Here is a 15,581-nt window from a genome sequence, read left to right as displayed (position 1 = left end):
GGGAGGGAGAGGAGAGGGAGAGGAGAGGGAGAGGAGAGGGAGAGGAGAGGGAGGAGAGGAGAGGGAGAGGAGAAGAGAGAATCAAATGCCCAAAATGCTTAAGTGAAGGACAACTTTGGTCATAAAATTGGAAGATCAAAAGAATAAAAACATCAATTTATGTTCATGCTTAACAATATATGTCAAGAATATCCGCACACAGGTTTTTATTTTTCTTATTCTTAGAAATGTTCATACTCTTCCTTACTGCATTTATACTATTTTGCTCCCCATTTATGACCATTTTCTTCATTTTTCTTTTTCCTTGATTCAATCCCTCCTCCAATCTCTATGTCACACTTTACTTTGCACTTTTAAAATTAGTATTTTTTAATTATTAGAGAATTTGATACAATGTGTTTCAATAATATTCAAACATTCCTTTTTTTAACTCCTACCAGACTCACACTCATACTCCCCATTTTTTTGAAGAAAAGTCTATTTCGCAGAAGCTTTCCAGCTTCTTAACAATATTTTGTCCCCTTTTCTGTGATGTTCCAAGATGTTCACTTAAGGTTAGGGATTGTATTCTAAATGTATCGATTGGAGGCAGGGACTCTACTATCAGTTTATTTCTGAATTCTTACCAGTTGTGGCTTTCTGTAACATTCTCTACTGCAAAAATAAGGGGTGAGAGCTACATATACTTACCTCTTTATAGAAGGATGAGTATTTCAAATGTAGTTACAGATTAGCTGGTTTAGGAAAATGGCAGGAACAAGTTCTTCTCTATGTAGCAGGGCCTCACTAGCCATAGGTAGCTGGTGAAATTAATACTGCCAGGTGTAAATTACCTCCAATAGAGAATATCTATCTATCTATCTATCTATCTATCTATCTATCTATCTATCTATCTATCTATCTATCTACCTACCTACCTACCTACCTACCTACCTACCTACCAATCTACCTATCCATCCATCCATCCATTTGTGATATTGCTTCTCTTTGGGCTTCCTCTCTCTACTCAATGGATTTATCCTTAGCTGAGTAGAAGGCTTTTGGTTTTATGTGACGTTCCACCTGTCACTTGTTGTCCTAATCCTTTCCTGCACCTAAATCTGGAAGGATACTGCCCATGGTTTCTTCTAGCAGTTTCAGTTTTCCAGGCTAAGATAATCAGTTTATTTGGAGTTAATTTTGTGTAGGGTGATAGACAAAGGCCTAATTTTAGTCTTCTACATGTAGGCATTCAGTTTTCCCAGCACTATGTGCTGAAGATGCCATGTTTTCTGCAAAGAATTTTGTCATCTTTGTCAAATGTCCAATGGCTGTTGTTAACATTTATTTTCTGCTTTGCTCTCTTTGTTTACAAGCTTAATTTTGTGCAAGCACCATGTTCTTTGTAATCCTGTAGCCCTGAAATAAATCTTGAGATCTGGAATGTGAATCCTATTAACATTTTCCCTTTTTTATGCAGTATTGCCCTGGCTGTACAGGGTCTTTTGTAGTTTAATTGAAAGCTTAGGAGTATATCCATATCTTTGACTATGGTATTTTGATTGGATTGCATTAAATCTGTAACTTGTATTGGTAGAATGATCATTGTCACAATAATAATCTATCAACCCATGTCTTCTTCAATCCCTTTCTTCAGAGATTTAAAATTTTTATTGTAGAAATATCTTTCTGTCCCTCCCTCCTTCTCCTCCTCCTTCCACTCTCTCCTTCCCTCTCTCTCCCTCTCCCTCCCTCCCTTCATTCTTCCCCCTCCCTCCCCCTCCCTTCCCCTCCCTCAGTCCCTCTATTCCACCCCACCTCCTTCCCTGGTTGGTTAAGTCCTAGGTGGTTTTTTTCTTGATGCTTTTGTGAGTGAAAATGCATTCATGATCTCTCTCAATGTGTTTTCTGTTGACATATGGAGTTTTTACTGAGTTTTGTAAGTTATCATGCCATTTTGCTTAAATTGTGGCCCATCTCTAGTTTTCTGGTGGAGTTTTTGTGAACTTTTAAGTATAATAATATATCATCTGCAAATGGGGTGATTCAACTTTTCTTGTTTGTATCCATTGAATTTTCATTACTTTTTTTGTCTTCCCAGGATGTAATTAAGAACAGAGCATGGGCTAAAATTTCTAACTCCCACATTTCTGAAGCTCTAACCATCTTATTCTGTTGCTCCAACTAGTGTTTTGAACACTTTTTTAAAATAGTGGAGACAGTGAACAGCCTTGTCTCGTTGCTGATTTTAATGGGACTTTCTTTGAATTTTCCCTATTTAGGCTGATGTTAGCTGTGGGTATGTAATATTCAGTCTATATATGTTGCCATTTGTTTCCTCCACTCCTATTTTCTCTAGGACACTTATCATGAAGGCATGTTGGATTTTGTCAAAGGCTTTTTCTTCATCTATTGAGATGATCTATGAACTTTGTCTTTAAGATTATTGATATGATTTATTATATTTACTGATTTACATATGTCGAACCAGCCTCACATCTCTGGGAGAAGCCACCTTGCTATATACAGTTTACAAGGGTTTTATGGAGGATCTTTGCCTTTATGCTCATCAGGCCTGCAGGTGTGGTGGGTGCTGTATCTTTACCTGGTTTTGCTATTAAATGATAATACTAGTTTTGTAAAAGGCATTTGGAAGATTTCTTGTGTTTCTGTTCTTGTTTTGTTTTGTCTTTTATTTTTAACAAGTTAAGAAGTATTTCTTTCTGATCTCTTTTGAAATCCTTGCATTACTCTGCTGTGAACACATCTGGGCCTAGATGTTTTGTTTTGGCTTTCTTCCCTTCATGCCTTCAGAAAGCTATTAAAACTATATACCATATGCTTCAGCCTGTGCTAAGAACTCATGGCCCTTACATTTAATCACTTCCTGTTCTACTTCTTGCTCTGCTAGTCGACTGCCTTGCATAATTGTTCCTACTAAATTACCTTTAATTTATTACAAAACTTAGTGTACTTTTGATTGGAAAATATGCTGACTTTTGATAAATGTTTTTATTACTACATAGGGGATTCATCACAGAAAGATTTAAGATAGTGCATTTGGATGATCAAAAAATCCTTTATATAAAAAGAATATGTATTGGTTGTACAGTATTTTCCTTCCCAAATTGCTTGTATATATATCGTATCTCTTTTTATGTGTATAATATGTGTCTACGTATATGGCACATGACTTACATGTCTTGATGTCTACATTTCTATAATTTTATATGTACTATATGAAAACAAGTATTCATTTATTAAAGAAGCATCAAGATTTTGTTGTATTCCAGGCACTGTCTTTATTTTATTTAATTTTATTTTAATTATATTGGATATTTTCTTTATTTACATGTCAAATGTTATCCTCTTTACTGGTTTCCCTCCCTCCCAGAAACACCCTATCACATCCTCCCTCCCCCTGCTTCTATGAGGGTGTGTTTCCACCGAACCACCCACTACCACCTCCTCACCCTTGATTCCCCTACACTGGGGCATCTATCAAGCCTTCATAGGACTAAGGACCTCTCCTCCCATTTATGCATAACAAGGCCATCCTCTGCTACATGTGCAGCTGGAGCCATGTGTACTCATTTATTGATAGCTTAGTCCCTGGGAGTTCTGCGGGGTCTAGTTGGTTGGTACTGTTGTTCTTCCTATGGGGTTGCAAACCCATTCAGCTCCTTGAGTCCTTTCTCTAACTCCTCTCTGGTAGACCCCACATTCAGTCGAATGTTTGGCTGAGAACATCTGCCTCTGTATTTGTAAATCTCTGGCAGGGCCTCTCAGGAGACAGCCATATGAGGCTCCTTTCAGCACGTACTTCTTGGCACCCACAATAGTGTCTGGGTTTGGTAACTGTATATGGGATGAATCCCCAGGTGGGACAGTGGTCTTTCCTTCAGTTTCTGCTCAACGCTTTATTTCCATATTTGCTCCTGTGAGTATTTTGTTCTCCTTCTAAGAAGGACTGAAGCACCCATACTTTGGTCTTCCTTCTTATTGAGCTCCATGTGGTCTGTGAATTGTATCCTGGATATTTGGAGCCTTTGGGCTAATATCTACTTATCAGTGAGTGCATACCATGTGTATTCTTTTTCGATTGGGTCACCTTAGGATGATATTTTCTAGCTCCATCCATTTGCCTAAGAATTTCATGAATTCAACCATTTTTAATAGCAGAGTAGTATTCCATTGTGTAAATGTACCACATTTTCTGTATCCATTCATCTGTTGAAGGACATCTGGGTTCTTTCCAGCTCCTGGCTATTATAAATAAGGCTGCTATGAACATAGTGGAACACGTGTCCTTATTATATGTTGGAACATCTTCTGGGTATAGGCTCGGAAGTGGTATAGCTGGGTCCTCAGGTCCAATTTTCTGAGGAACCAAAAAACTGATTTCCAGAGTGGTTGTGCCAGCTTGCAATCCCACCAGCAATGTAGGAGTGTTCCTCTTTACACACATCCTTACCAGCATCTGTGGTCACCTGANTTTTTGATCTTAGCCATTCTGACTGGTGTGAGGTAGAATCTCAGGGTTGTTTTGATTTGCATTCCCTGATTACTAAAGATGTTGAACATTAGGTGCTTCTTGGCCATTTGGTATTGTTCAGTTGATAATTCTTTGTTTAGATCTATACCCCATTTTTAATAGGGTTATTTGGTTCTCTGGAATCTAACTTCATGAGTTCTTTGTTTATATTGGATATTCGCCCTTTATAGGATGTAGGATTGGTAGAGATCTTTTCCCAATCTGTTGGTGGCCTTTTTGTCCTATTGACAGTATCCTTTGCCTTAGAGAACTTTTGCAATTTTATGAGGTCCCATTTGTCTATTCTTGATCTTAGAGCATAAGCCATTGGTGTTCTGTTCAGGAAAATTTCCCCTGTGCCCATGTGTTTGAGGCTCTTCCCCACTTTCTCTTCTATAAGTTTCAGTGTATCTGGTTTTATGTGGAGGCCCTTGATCCACTTGGACTTGAGCTTTGTACAGGGAGATAAGAATGTGTCAATTTGCATTTTTCTACATGCTAACTGCCAGTTGAACCAGCACAATTTGTTGAAAATGCTGTGGTGTGTGGGTTCATTTCTGGGTCTTCAATTCTATTCCATTGATCTTCCTGCCTGTCACTGTACCAATACCACACAGTTTTAAATCACAATTGCTCTGTAATACAGCTTAAGGTCAGGGATGGTGATTTCCCCAGAAGTTATTTTATTGTTGAAAATAGTTTTTGCTATCCTGTTTTTTTTTTTGTTGTTATTCCAGATGAATTTGCAAATTGCTCTTGCTAGCTCTGTGAAGAATTGAGGTGGAATTTTGATGGGGATTGCATTGAATCTGTAGATCGCTTTCCACAAGATAGTCATCTTTACTATATTAATCCTGCCAATCCATGAGCATGGGAGATCTTTCCATCTTCTGGGATCTTCTTTGATTTCTTTATTCAGATACTTGAAGTTCTTATCATATAGATTTTTCACTTCCTTAGTTAGAGTCACACCAAGGTATTTTATATTATTTGTGACTATTGTGAAGGGTGTCATTTCCTTAATTTCTTTGTCAGCCTGTTTATTTTTTGAGTAGAGGAAGGCTACTGATTTGTTTGAGTTAATTTTATATCCAGCCACTTTGCTGAAGCTGTTCATCAGCTTTAGTAGTTCTCGGGTGGAATTTTTGGAGACAAGTAAGTATATGTTCATATCATCTGCAAATGATATGAACTTCCTTTTCAATTTGTATCCCTTTGACCTTCTTTTTTGTTTTCTCTGGCTAGGAGTTCAAGTACTATATTGAATAGATAGGGAGAGAGTGGGCAGCCTTGTCTGGTCCCTGATTTTAGTGGGATTGCTTCGAGTTTCTCTCCATTTATTTTGATGTTGGCTATTGGTTTGTTGTATATTGCTTTTATTATGTTTAGGTATGGGCCTTGGATTCCTGATCTTTCCAAACTTTTATTATGGGTGGGTGTTGGATTTTGTCAAATGATTTCTCAGCATCTAATGAGATGATCATGTGGTTTTTTTTCTTTGAGTTTGTTTATATAGTGGATTTCGTTGATGGATTTCCGTATATTAAACCATCCCTGCATCCCTGGGATGAAGCCTACTTGATCATGGTGAANGATCNTTTTGATGTGTTCTTGGATTTGTTTGGCAAGAATTTTATTGAGTATTTTTACATCAGTGTTCATAAGGGAGATTGGTCTGAAGTTCTCTTTCTTTGTTTGGTCTTTGTGTGGTTTAGGTATTAGAGTAATTGTGGCTTCGTAGAATGAATTTGATAGTGTGCCTTCTTTTTTCTATTTTGTGGAATACTTTGAAGAGCATTGGTATTAGGTCTTCTTCAAAGGTCTCTTAGAATTCTCCACTTAACCCATTTGGTCCTGGGCTTCTTCTTAATTTTTTTGGGGGGGCTATTACTGGCTGCTTCTATCTCTTTAGGGGAAATGGGACTATTTAGATGGTTTATCTGATCCTGTTTTAACTTTCCAACATTGTATGTGCCTAGAAAATTGTCCAGATTTCCAATTTAGTTGAGTATAAACTTTTGTAGTAAGATCTGATGATTCTTTTGTATTTCCCCAGTTTCTGGTTTTTTTTTTAATCTCCTTTTCATTTCTCATTTTGTTAATTAAGATACTGTCTTTGTGTCCTCTAGTTAGTCTGGCTAAGGATTTATCTATCTTGTTGATTTTCTCAAAGAGCCAGTTCCTGGTTTGGTTGATTCTTCGTGTAGTTCTTTTTTTTTTTTTCTACTTGGTTGATTTCAACCCTGAGTTTTATTATTTCCTCTTGTCTACTCCTCTTGGGTGTATTTGCTTCTTTTTGTTCTAGAGCTTTCAGGTGTGCTCTCAAACTGCTAGTGCAAGTTCTCTTCAGTTTCTTTTTGGAGGCACTTAGAGCTATTGAGTTTTCCTCTTACCACTGCTTTCATTGTGTCACGTAAGTTTTGGTATGATGTGTCTTCATTTTCATTAAATTCTAAAACGTCTTTAATTTCTTTCTTTATTTCTTCCTTATCAAGTTATCATTGAGTAGAGTGCTGTTCATTTTCCATGCACTGTCTTAAACACTGGGTATATTTCAGTAAACTGGAATGACAGTTTCTTTCTTAATGAATACTATATTCCCATGAGGTAGAAAGAATGCATGAAAGTATGCACATTATCAAAACAGTTGTTAGTTGTGATAACAGTTATGAAAGAAACAAATTATGTTTGTTTGGTGAACATAGATTCACCAACTTCAGTAAACTAGATCTAAACTGAATATAGGCATACATCATCACAATGGTCATCCACCATGACCAAGTTAGCTTTATCTCACAGATACAGGGTTGGTTCAACATATGAAAGCTAATAATGTTGTTGACAGGAGCCTGATATAGCTGTCTCCTGAGAGACTGTGCCAGTGCCTGACAAATACAGAAGTGGAGGCTCACAACCATCCATTGGAAGGAGCACAAGGTCCCCAATGAAGGAGCTAGAAAAAGGACTGAAGGTGCTGAAGGGGTTTGCAGTCCCCTAGGGTGAACAACAATATCAAATAACTAGTATCCCCCAGAGCTCCCAGGGACTAAACCACCAACCAAAGAGTACACATGGAGGGACCCATGGCTCCAGCTGCATATGTAGGAGAGGATGGCCTTATCAGACATCAATGGGAGGAGTGACCCTTGGTCCTTTGAATGTTCTATTCCCCAGTGTAGGGAAATTCCAGGGCCAGGATGTGGGAGTGGATGGGCTGGTGAGCAGGGGGAGGAAGATAGGATAGGGGAAGGGGGTTTTCAGAGGGGAAACCAGGAAAGGGGATAACATTTGAAATGTAAATAAAGAAAATAATAATAAAAAAGAAAGCTAATAATGTAATACGTCACATAAATGGACTTCAAGATAAAAATCACATGATAATCACAATAAATTCAGAAAGGGCCTTTGACAAAAATCCAGCTTTCTTTCATGAGAGTAAGGAATATTTAGACAGTCTCAAAAAATGCAAAGAAGTTGTATGTCTTGAGATTCTGGTAGAAGAAAAGAGAAATTGCAGGAATTGATGTTTGACTGAGTCCTATTGGGGACTCATTGTCATGCAGTGTGATTTGAATATCAGCCGCTGCACAGTAGAAAGCCACTAAAAGGGCATTAAGTGTGCCCTATCAGGACAATTTTATTGTGTGGGAAGTGGCTTGGCAGAGTTCTAGGAAATCAGTTAAAAAGCTATTATAGCCTGGGTGAGGTGGCACAGGCTGGTAATGCCTGCACCAAGAGGCAAAAGCAGAGAATCATGAGTTTGAGGTCTGCCTGGGATACAAAACTTGACTCCCAAATTACTTAAAGAAATGCTATAATGGTCTAGGTAAGAAGACACATTCCCTTGAATTGGTGTGGCACGATTATAAATAGTAAAGGATAGATAGGTTAGCACAATAGTTTGGAGGTTTGAGGATATAACTCAGTGGTAGAAAGCTCCCCTTACATGTGCAAGGTTTTGGGTTCTATTTATAGCACCAAAAATGGAATTTTGGAGGAAACGGTAGCAGAAGATTTTGTTGAATTGGACTTAAATGTGCATTAAAGAGAGATAAGGGCTGGTTTTGTAGTTCTTGATTTGAATGACTGGGGTGCACTGATGCCATTTACTGAGATGAATTTGGGGAGAAACCCAGGAAGGATTGTGGGTATAAGTGTCAATGTAATTGACATATCTCTCTACCATATATTTGTCATAAATATCCATGCATGTGTGTATGGGTGAAATGTTCACACACTCCTACATTTCATTTATTTGCTTTCTACAACGAATGGAGCTGGGTTTACTTCTACCTTTTATACTTTATGAACATTGAACTTTTATTTTAAATATTTATCATTGTTAAGCGAGAGTTATTATTTTCCTTAGTTTTGTTTGTATACATTTGGTTTTTAATAGAATTGAGTGAAATACTGATTTATTGTTGTGAGGGATATGTGTGCCATGGCAAGCATGTGGACATCACATGGTAACTCTTAGGAGTCTGTCCTACCCCTCCAGCTCCATGTGGGCTCTGAGAAGTGACCACAGGTTGTCAGACTGGTATGGCAAGTCTCTTGACCCATTGAGCCATCTCACTGGCCGTGGCTTGAATGTTTTGAAAATTAAAAGTGGACTGACTCTCCATCATTTGTATGTCATCTTCTGCTAGAAGCGCCTACTATGGGCTAATCTTGAGGATATTTATTTGAATAGCTGTTACTAAAAATGCTTGTCACCAGAAGTGGTTGGGATTTTTGAAAAAAAAATTGAAATATTTACATTGATGTAATGAAATATCTTAAATGGGTCTCCAGTTTAAACACATTTTTTTATATTTCTTATACACCTTGTACTCATAACCCAAATTCTTATACACCTTGTACTTATAATCCAAAGATTTTATACAATATTTTTAGTGTGTTTACATTTCCCTCAGTGTGTATGAGTCCTATCACATTAGGTTAGGTGCAAAATTTTCTTTTCTTTTTTCTTTTTTTGTTTTGTTTTGGTATTACATTTGCCTTTGACAGTTTTAGCTTGTATATTTTTGGATGAGAAATGCTGAACCCGTTTAGAAAAGAGACATAGTCAGTTTCTGCAGTATGTAATTCCTGAGTGGCTTTGTATGCAGTCTTAAAATGATCCGGATTTGCTGTTCGTTTTCTGAGACTGAATGCAGGTGAAGTATTTAACCTAATAGGAGAACACTTACCTGTACATCTGCTTGTGCTACCATGACTGTTTGTAACGGTTTACTCGGTAAATACTCCTGACTTTCCTCCCTGTCTTCATGGGTCCTTTATTTGATCAGGTAGGAAGTGCTGATGCTAGATAATGGTAAGTTTCTAAAGGTGATTTTTTTTTTGTCTGTTCCCCCTAGGTCTTGGCCTTCCTTCATAGCCTCTTCATTTCTAACAGCTTAACTGTGGAGCTCACACAGGATTTCCTGCCGTACAAACAGCAGCTGCAACTCAGCTTACAGAATGTGAGTTGCAGGTGGATGGCTTCACCTGTCTTTCCATCGGAATTTGAGCCCCAGTGGTCTTAACTTTGGAATTTCAGGCCATTTCCCCACTTCCAATTTAGGACAAAGTCGTGTAGCATACAAACATTTTTAACACGTCGACATGTTCTTGCTTGGTCAGTTTTGACTCTTCTCTGTCTTCGAGGTTTGATGCTTTCCATCATCTCTTCAGGAATAGCTCTATCTAGCCAGGATTTATTAAGCTTTGTATCTCTTGTACATCAGAGTTCAGCTGTAGGCATATTTAAATGTGAGGTTTAGGCCTTAGGCTAGTTCCCAAATTAAGCCACTTGATGTATTATTTTGGGTATCTGTTATCTTTTTCTCCCTTAGAGTTAAACAAATGAATTTTAAATGACTTCTCCAACTTCATGCACATGCTAGTTCTTATAAATGACCATAGACATAGCATATTTTATGTATCTAAGCATGAGAATTTACTAATTTGTCATTTGATGATTATTTATGCATACCATGAAAATATATCCTGTTTGAGACAGTGTGAAAGTCTGTAGCGCTCACCAAAATGAGGCACCAAGGTTTGTCTGTCGTGCAGGATCATATATTTTCTAGAGTAGATAGATAAATCAGACATCCCTTATACTAATTGTTACTATATGTAATCAAACCAACATTTAAAACATATTTACTTGTTTAATATATATGAATGCTGTATCTGCATGTACATCTGCATGACAGAAGAGGGCACCAGATCACATTATAGATGGTTGTGAGCCACCATATTGTTGCTGGGAACTAAACTCAGGACCTCTGGAAGAGGAACCAGTACCCTTAACCACCGAGCCATCTCTCCAGTTCCCAAACCAGGATTTTTAAAGGAGCATAGAGAATGTAATAATTGGTAGTCAGAGAAGGTGTCATTAAGATCAGGTGACATTGGACCAGGTGCTACATTGCATGACATCCATAGATGGATTTTTAAATTAAAAATAAGATGCTTGCTTAGGGGGATTGTGATGTACAGTTTTACCTACTTTTTTTCTTTCTGTATTTATTCCTTCCTTCTGGGTCCTCTCCTTTACCCGAACGTGAGAGTACCTATTTTCTGCTGACTTACAAAATCTTTCTACAATCAAGTTGACTCCTCTGCCATATGTAACTTGACAAATGTGAGCTAATACCAAGCGTTTGCATGTGTACTCATGGCTGACTCGTCGTTAGTGTAGTCCACATCTTCTTCACTAACATAAAGAAGTTGCCATGATAACATTATCTTTGGGAACCTTCTCTATAGTTGCCCTTGTTGTAAAGTAAGGGTCAGTCTAACGTCACATGCTTCAAATTCCTATTTACTTGAAGCTTGAATTAATCCCACTGGGTAAAAGCTCTTACTTCTTGTGGCATCTGGGTTTTTGTTTCCTTTCTAGTACATAGTACCATTAAACTCTAGAATTATTTTCTAGTCACTACTATCCAGCATTTTTCTATGTTTTAGCCTGTGTTGTGAGCAGAGAAATCTCTGTACTATATCTATGATGGATAAATACACAGTCCTGTTGATAATAATGGTGATAATGATTATAATGATTTCTTGACAGACAAGAAATCATTTCTCCAGTACCCGGGAGGAGATGGAAGAACTTAAGAAAAGGATGAAAGAAGCCCCTCAGACATGCAAGCTTCCAGGACAGCCAACCATTGAAGGCTATCTCTATACACAGGAGAAATGTGTGTGGCCATGCAGGGTCATCCTCTAGCTTCCAAGAGCCTTGCTGATTTACCTTTCTGAACTCTGAGAACACATGTGCTATTCATAGATCCATGCTAGACAGAGGTCTTTGGAGGGCAGGGTGGGAATAGCAAAAAATGCAAAAGAAAGAAACTTTAAGGGCATGTTCAATTACTATGTCATAGAATACTAAATTTTTTTGTGTCTAAATTTTTCTCTGAGATTCAAGATGAGGAATGTTAATATCGTATGCTGAACTTTGGGTCAAAAAAGAAGTAGGGCAAAGGAAGTAGAAAGATATGTACTGCACTTATGATGTGCACTGCTTTAAAAGCTTCATCCCATTTAATCTTTGATTCCACATTATGCTTAGGTTACAATTGAGACCTCTGAGGCTTCGAACAGTCACTAGATCAAAGGATAACTTCAGATGTATCCTATACCCAAACTGATACCCTTTCCAGTGTATTGTATCCCGTTCACCACCCTCAGAGCTTGTACAGCAGTGGTTCTCAACTTTTGGGTCCTGACCCCTCTGGGGGTTGAAGTGACCTTTTGACAGTGGTCACTTAAGACCATTGGAAGACACTGTTTTTTGTTTTGTTTTGTTGTTTGTTTGTTTGTTTTTTACTATTTATAACAGTATCAAAATTACAGTTATGGAGTAGCAACAAAAATAAGTTTATGGTTGGGGTCCCCGCAAGCTGAGGAACTGTTAAAGGATCACAGTGGTAAGAAGGTGAGAAGCAGTGTGAAGTGGCGAGCAGCATCCTAGTTCTCTCTTCACCTTGTGTTAGTAAGACTCTCCATACATGACAGCCTAAACTGTCTACAGTGAAGCAAAAGTGCCCCTAGTTGAGAACCTCTGCTACATGCTGCAGAGTGCTTCTGTGCCTCAGTTTTCTAAGTTGTCACAAATGGCTGTCACTCAGTTAAATGAATGCTCACCAAGCCACATTGTTTGCTAAATGCCAATGCAGCACACTGAGAGTACAAGAACAAAATGAATTCCACATTTCTTTTTATTCTCAAGATTGACAGGAGAGATAGGAAAGTATATTTGTGAAGCATTTAGAGCACTCTCTTTAGGGCATATATCTAAGAGCTTCTCTGAGTAAGTGATGTTTGACTTATAACTTAACTGTTTAGTGAGAGGTCTAAAAATGGGCTGAGGTTGGGTAGAGAACTTCACATGTGTGTTGCTGTATGAGTAGAGGCAGAGGGGTGTTGGAGAACATACATCAAGCTTAGGTGTTGGTTTGTTGAGAATAACCCCTGTTGTCCTGATATAATTCTTCATCTTAAATATATGTTGTTTGCAGTACAAACTATATGGCCACTTAAGCATTTGACAACTGAAAATCATTCACTGACACAGGTGCATGGGGGTGAGGGTGCCTGGTGAGAAAGGTCAACTGGATCAAATCGTTCAGGGCTTTGAAGGTAGACTAAGCTGGAGAGACTAGGAAAGCCATGCATGATTTACAGCAGGGGAGATGGCATCAAGAGAACGATCTTTTAAAGTGATGTTCTAGCAAAATGATGAAGAGTTGGATGGGAGCAAATCAGAGCTGGGGGATGAGAGAAGCCTGCTTGAAATGATTAATGGGAGCAAAATGTCTATTTGTAGTTTATTGGAAATGTTATAAGCATTAGGAAAACACGATGATGATACCATCCTTTAGCTAACTCATTGCTAAAGGGGTAAAAGAAGTAGAAATAGTTGAAGAAGAGACACGTGAGGAACCGAATGGACACAATTCAATATTAGTTAAATGAGAGGTTTCAGGAAAGAGCAAACTGGCAGGGGTTTCTAGCTTCTGGATGCATAGATGTCTCTACTGCCAAGGACTGTTGTAGGAAGAGTAGGTTTAGAATGAGCCAAGCGTGCATATGGGAAGCAGTTGGTGAGGATTAGCATCTCTGTGGGTGCAGTAGGTAGGTAAAGATGGTGCATAGGCAAAGAGCAGAGATAGACCTGGGGTCTGTCCACAAAGAATAAGCAATAGGCTGGGAATATGCATGCTGTGTAGAGGCCTTGTGTTCAATCTCAAGTACTGGAGGGAAAAGCAAACAGTAAGCGGCTTCTGCTTTGGGGAGGTGAAATATTCTGCTCATTCACTTTCTCCTATCTTGTAGGGGCCCTGGGGATATCCTGGACGAAATACTACTGTCGGTATGAGAAAGAGACCAGGATGCTCACCATGATACCAATGGAACAGAAGCCAGGTGCTAAGCAGGTCAGTTTTTGTTACTGCTAGTTTTTGAGCTCATCTGTGTGATGGTATGTCAGAAAAGAGCATATATTGACACAGTGTCAAATAATCAACTCTATCACTGTCATGTAAAACTAAAACTTGGTTTGCTTTTAGAGAAAAGGCTGGCCTTGAACTCGTTGTGTAGCACAGACCTTGAACCTATACCAAGTCTCCTGCCTCAGACTCCCGAGTGCTGGAATTTTTTTCAATTTTTTATTAGATATTTTCTTCATTTACATTTCAAATGCTATCCCGAAAGTCCCCTGTACCCTCCCAGGTGTGTTACAGCATATGCAGCTCCTACCATCATAATGGAGTCTTTATCTTTCCAGACTATTTAGGATAATAATTGCCTATACTTGTTCAGAGAACATATCTAAAACATGAATGATTCTTTTAAGTATCGAGTTCTTAAAAATCTGAATTAATTTCTACTATGCCTCTACTAAAAGCACTTCTATATATGTGTGCATATATCCTAAAATTAGCATCACCTACACACCCTGTAAACTGTCTATAAATAGTGCCTATCTCTTCCTCCACTCTTCAGGCCTTCTCTTACTTACCAAAATGCCAAGGTAAGTTGACCACTGAGAGGCTAGTTAACTTACCTGCTCCTTTTCATGCACAGATGTCTCTATAGGTAAAAAGTGATCAGCATGTCGTTCACTCTCCGAAAGTATCCCCTTTGCTTGCTTGCCTACATGCTGTCACTGTGACCCTTTACAATAGTTACATATTGTTGGACACTTTAAATACATACACGAAGGCCCAATTAAGGCAGACAGGAATTTGGAGACAACTGCCAATGTCTATTAACAGTATTTTCTGTAGATGACCAATGTGATATAGCTTGTACATAGAAAACTATGAGGGGACAGTTTTGGTTACAGACTGTTTTTGCATTGGTCTTTAAGCACAGAGCCTACTATTGTACCTCAAATGTATGTTTAAGCTGGGGTACACTCTTAGGTAATGTGTCAACAGACTTCATCAAATCCATCTTGGGCTATGGTATAGAATTTGTCCTTCGTCAGCCTGAATCTCTCCTGTCTCTGAGTATCAAGTGCTTATGTACAACACTAGCTGCAGTCTTTTTTTCTATTTCATGTTTGGGCACGGTGGTTGTTGAGATGGGGCTTCCAGGAGCCCAGGATGGCTTTACACTCATTATAATGTAAAGCATGACCTTGAACTTTTTATCCCCTTGCCTTACTTCCTGAGTTCTGAAATTACCAGTATATGTCTCCACAACTGGTTTATGTGGTACTGGGGATGAATCTAGGGTGTTGAGATAACTTATAACTGGGCTAATTCCTAAGCCCCCATTGTTTTTAGTTCTACACTAGCTCTGCTCTCATAGAACTATCTTTTAGAGTTGTTTGTCTTATTCTTGTTTTAAAAAAGAACATTTTGTCCAGGACAAAACTGGCAGAAAACACTTTTGTATCCCTTAGCATATGAGAGCAATTTAGTTTTCTTTCCTCCTTGTTTCAATGAGTGGATGCTTTCAAAACTGCAATTGTGTGAGCCTAGGCAGGGTTTTGTTTTATGATATGGAGTCAGTCTCTCTCTCTCTCTCTCTCTCTCTCTCTCTCTCTCTCTCTCTCTCT

At 38.4% G+C, this 15,581-nt stretch overlaps 1 protein-coding gene across 1 annotated transcript in view; it reads left to right on the top strand.

The window, feature by feature from the left end:
* Positions 1-15,581, top strand: part of Ophn1 (oligophrenin 1) — a 312,287-nt gene that overhangs the window by 167,927 nt on the left and 128,779 nt on the right. Inside the window, exons 8-10 of the mRNA XM_021187452.2 lie at positions 9,877-9,981; positions 11,580-11,709; positions 13,850-13,950. Of these exons, the coding sequence (XP_021043111.1) occupies positions 9,877-9,981; positions 11,580-11,709; positions 13,850-13,950 (336 nt within the window). The remainder of the gene's footprint in view (positions 1-9,876; positions 9,982-11,579; positions 11,710-13,849; positions 13,951-15,581) is intronic.

The sequence above is a fragment of the Mus pahari genome, chromosome X, assembly GCF_900095145.1.
Source record: "Mus pahari chromosome X, PAHARI_EIJ_v1.1, whole genome shotgun sequence".
In the NCBI taxonomy this organism is placed as follows: domain Eukaryota; kingdom Metazoa; phylum Chordata; class Mammalia; order Rodentia; family Muridae; genus Mus; species Mus pahari.
Note: the sequence above shows the minus strand (reverse complement) of the source record. Positions and strands in the feature narration are given on the sequence as shown.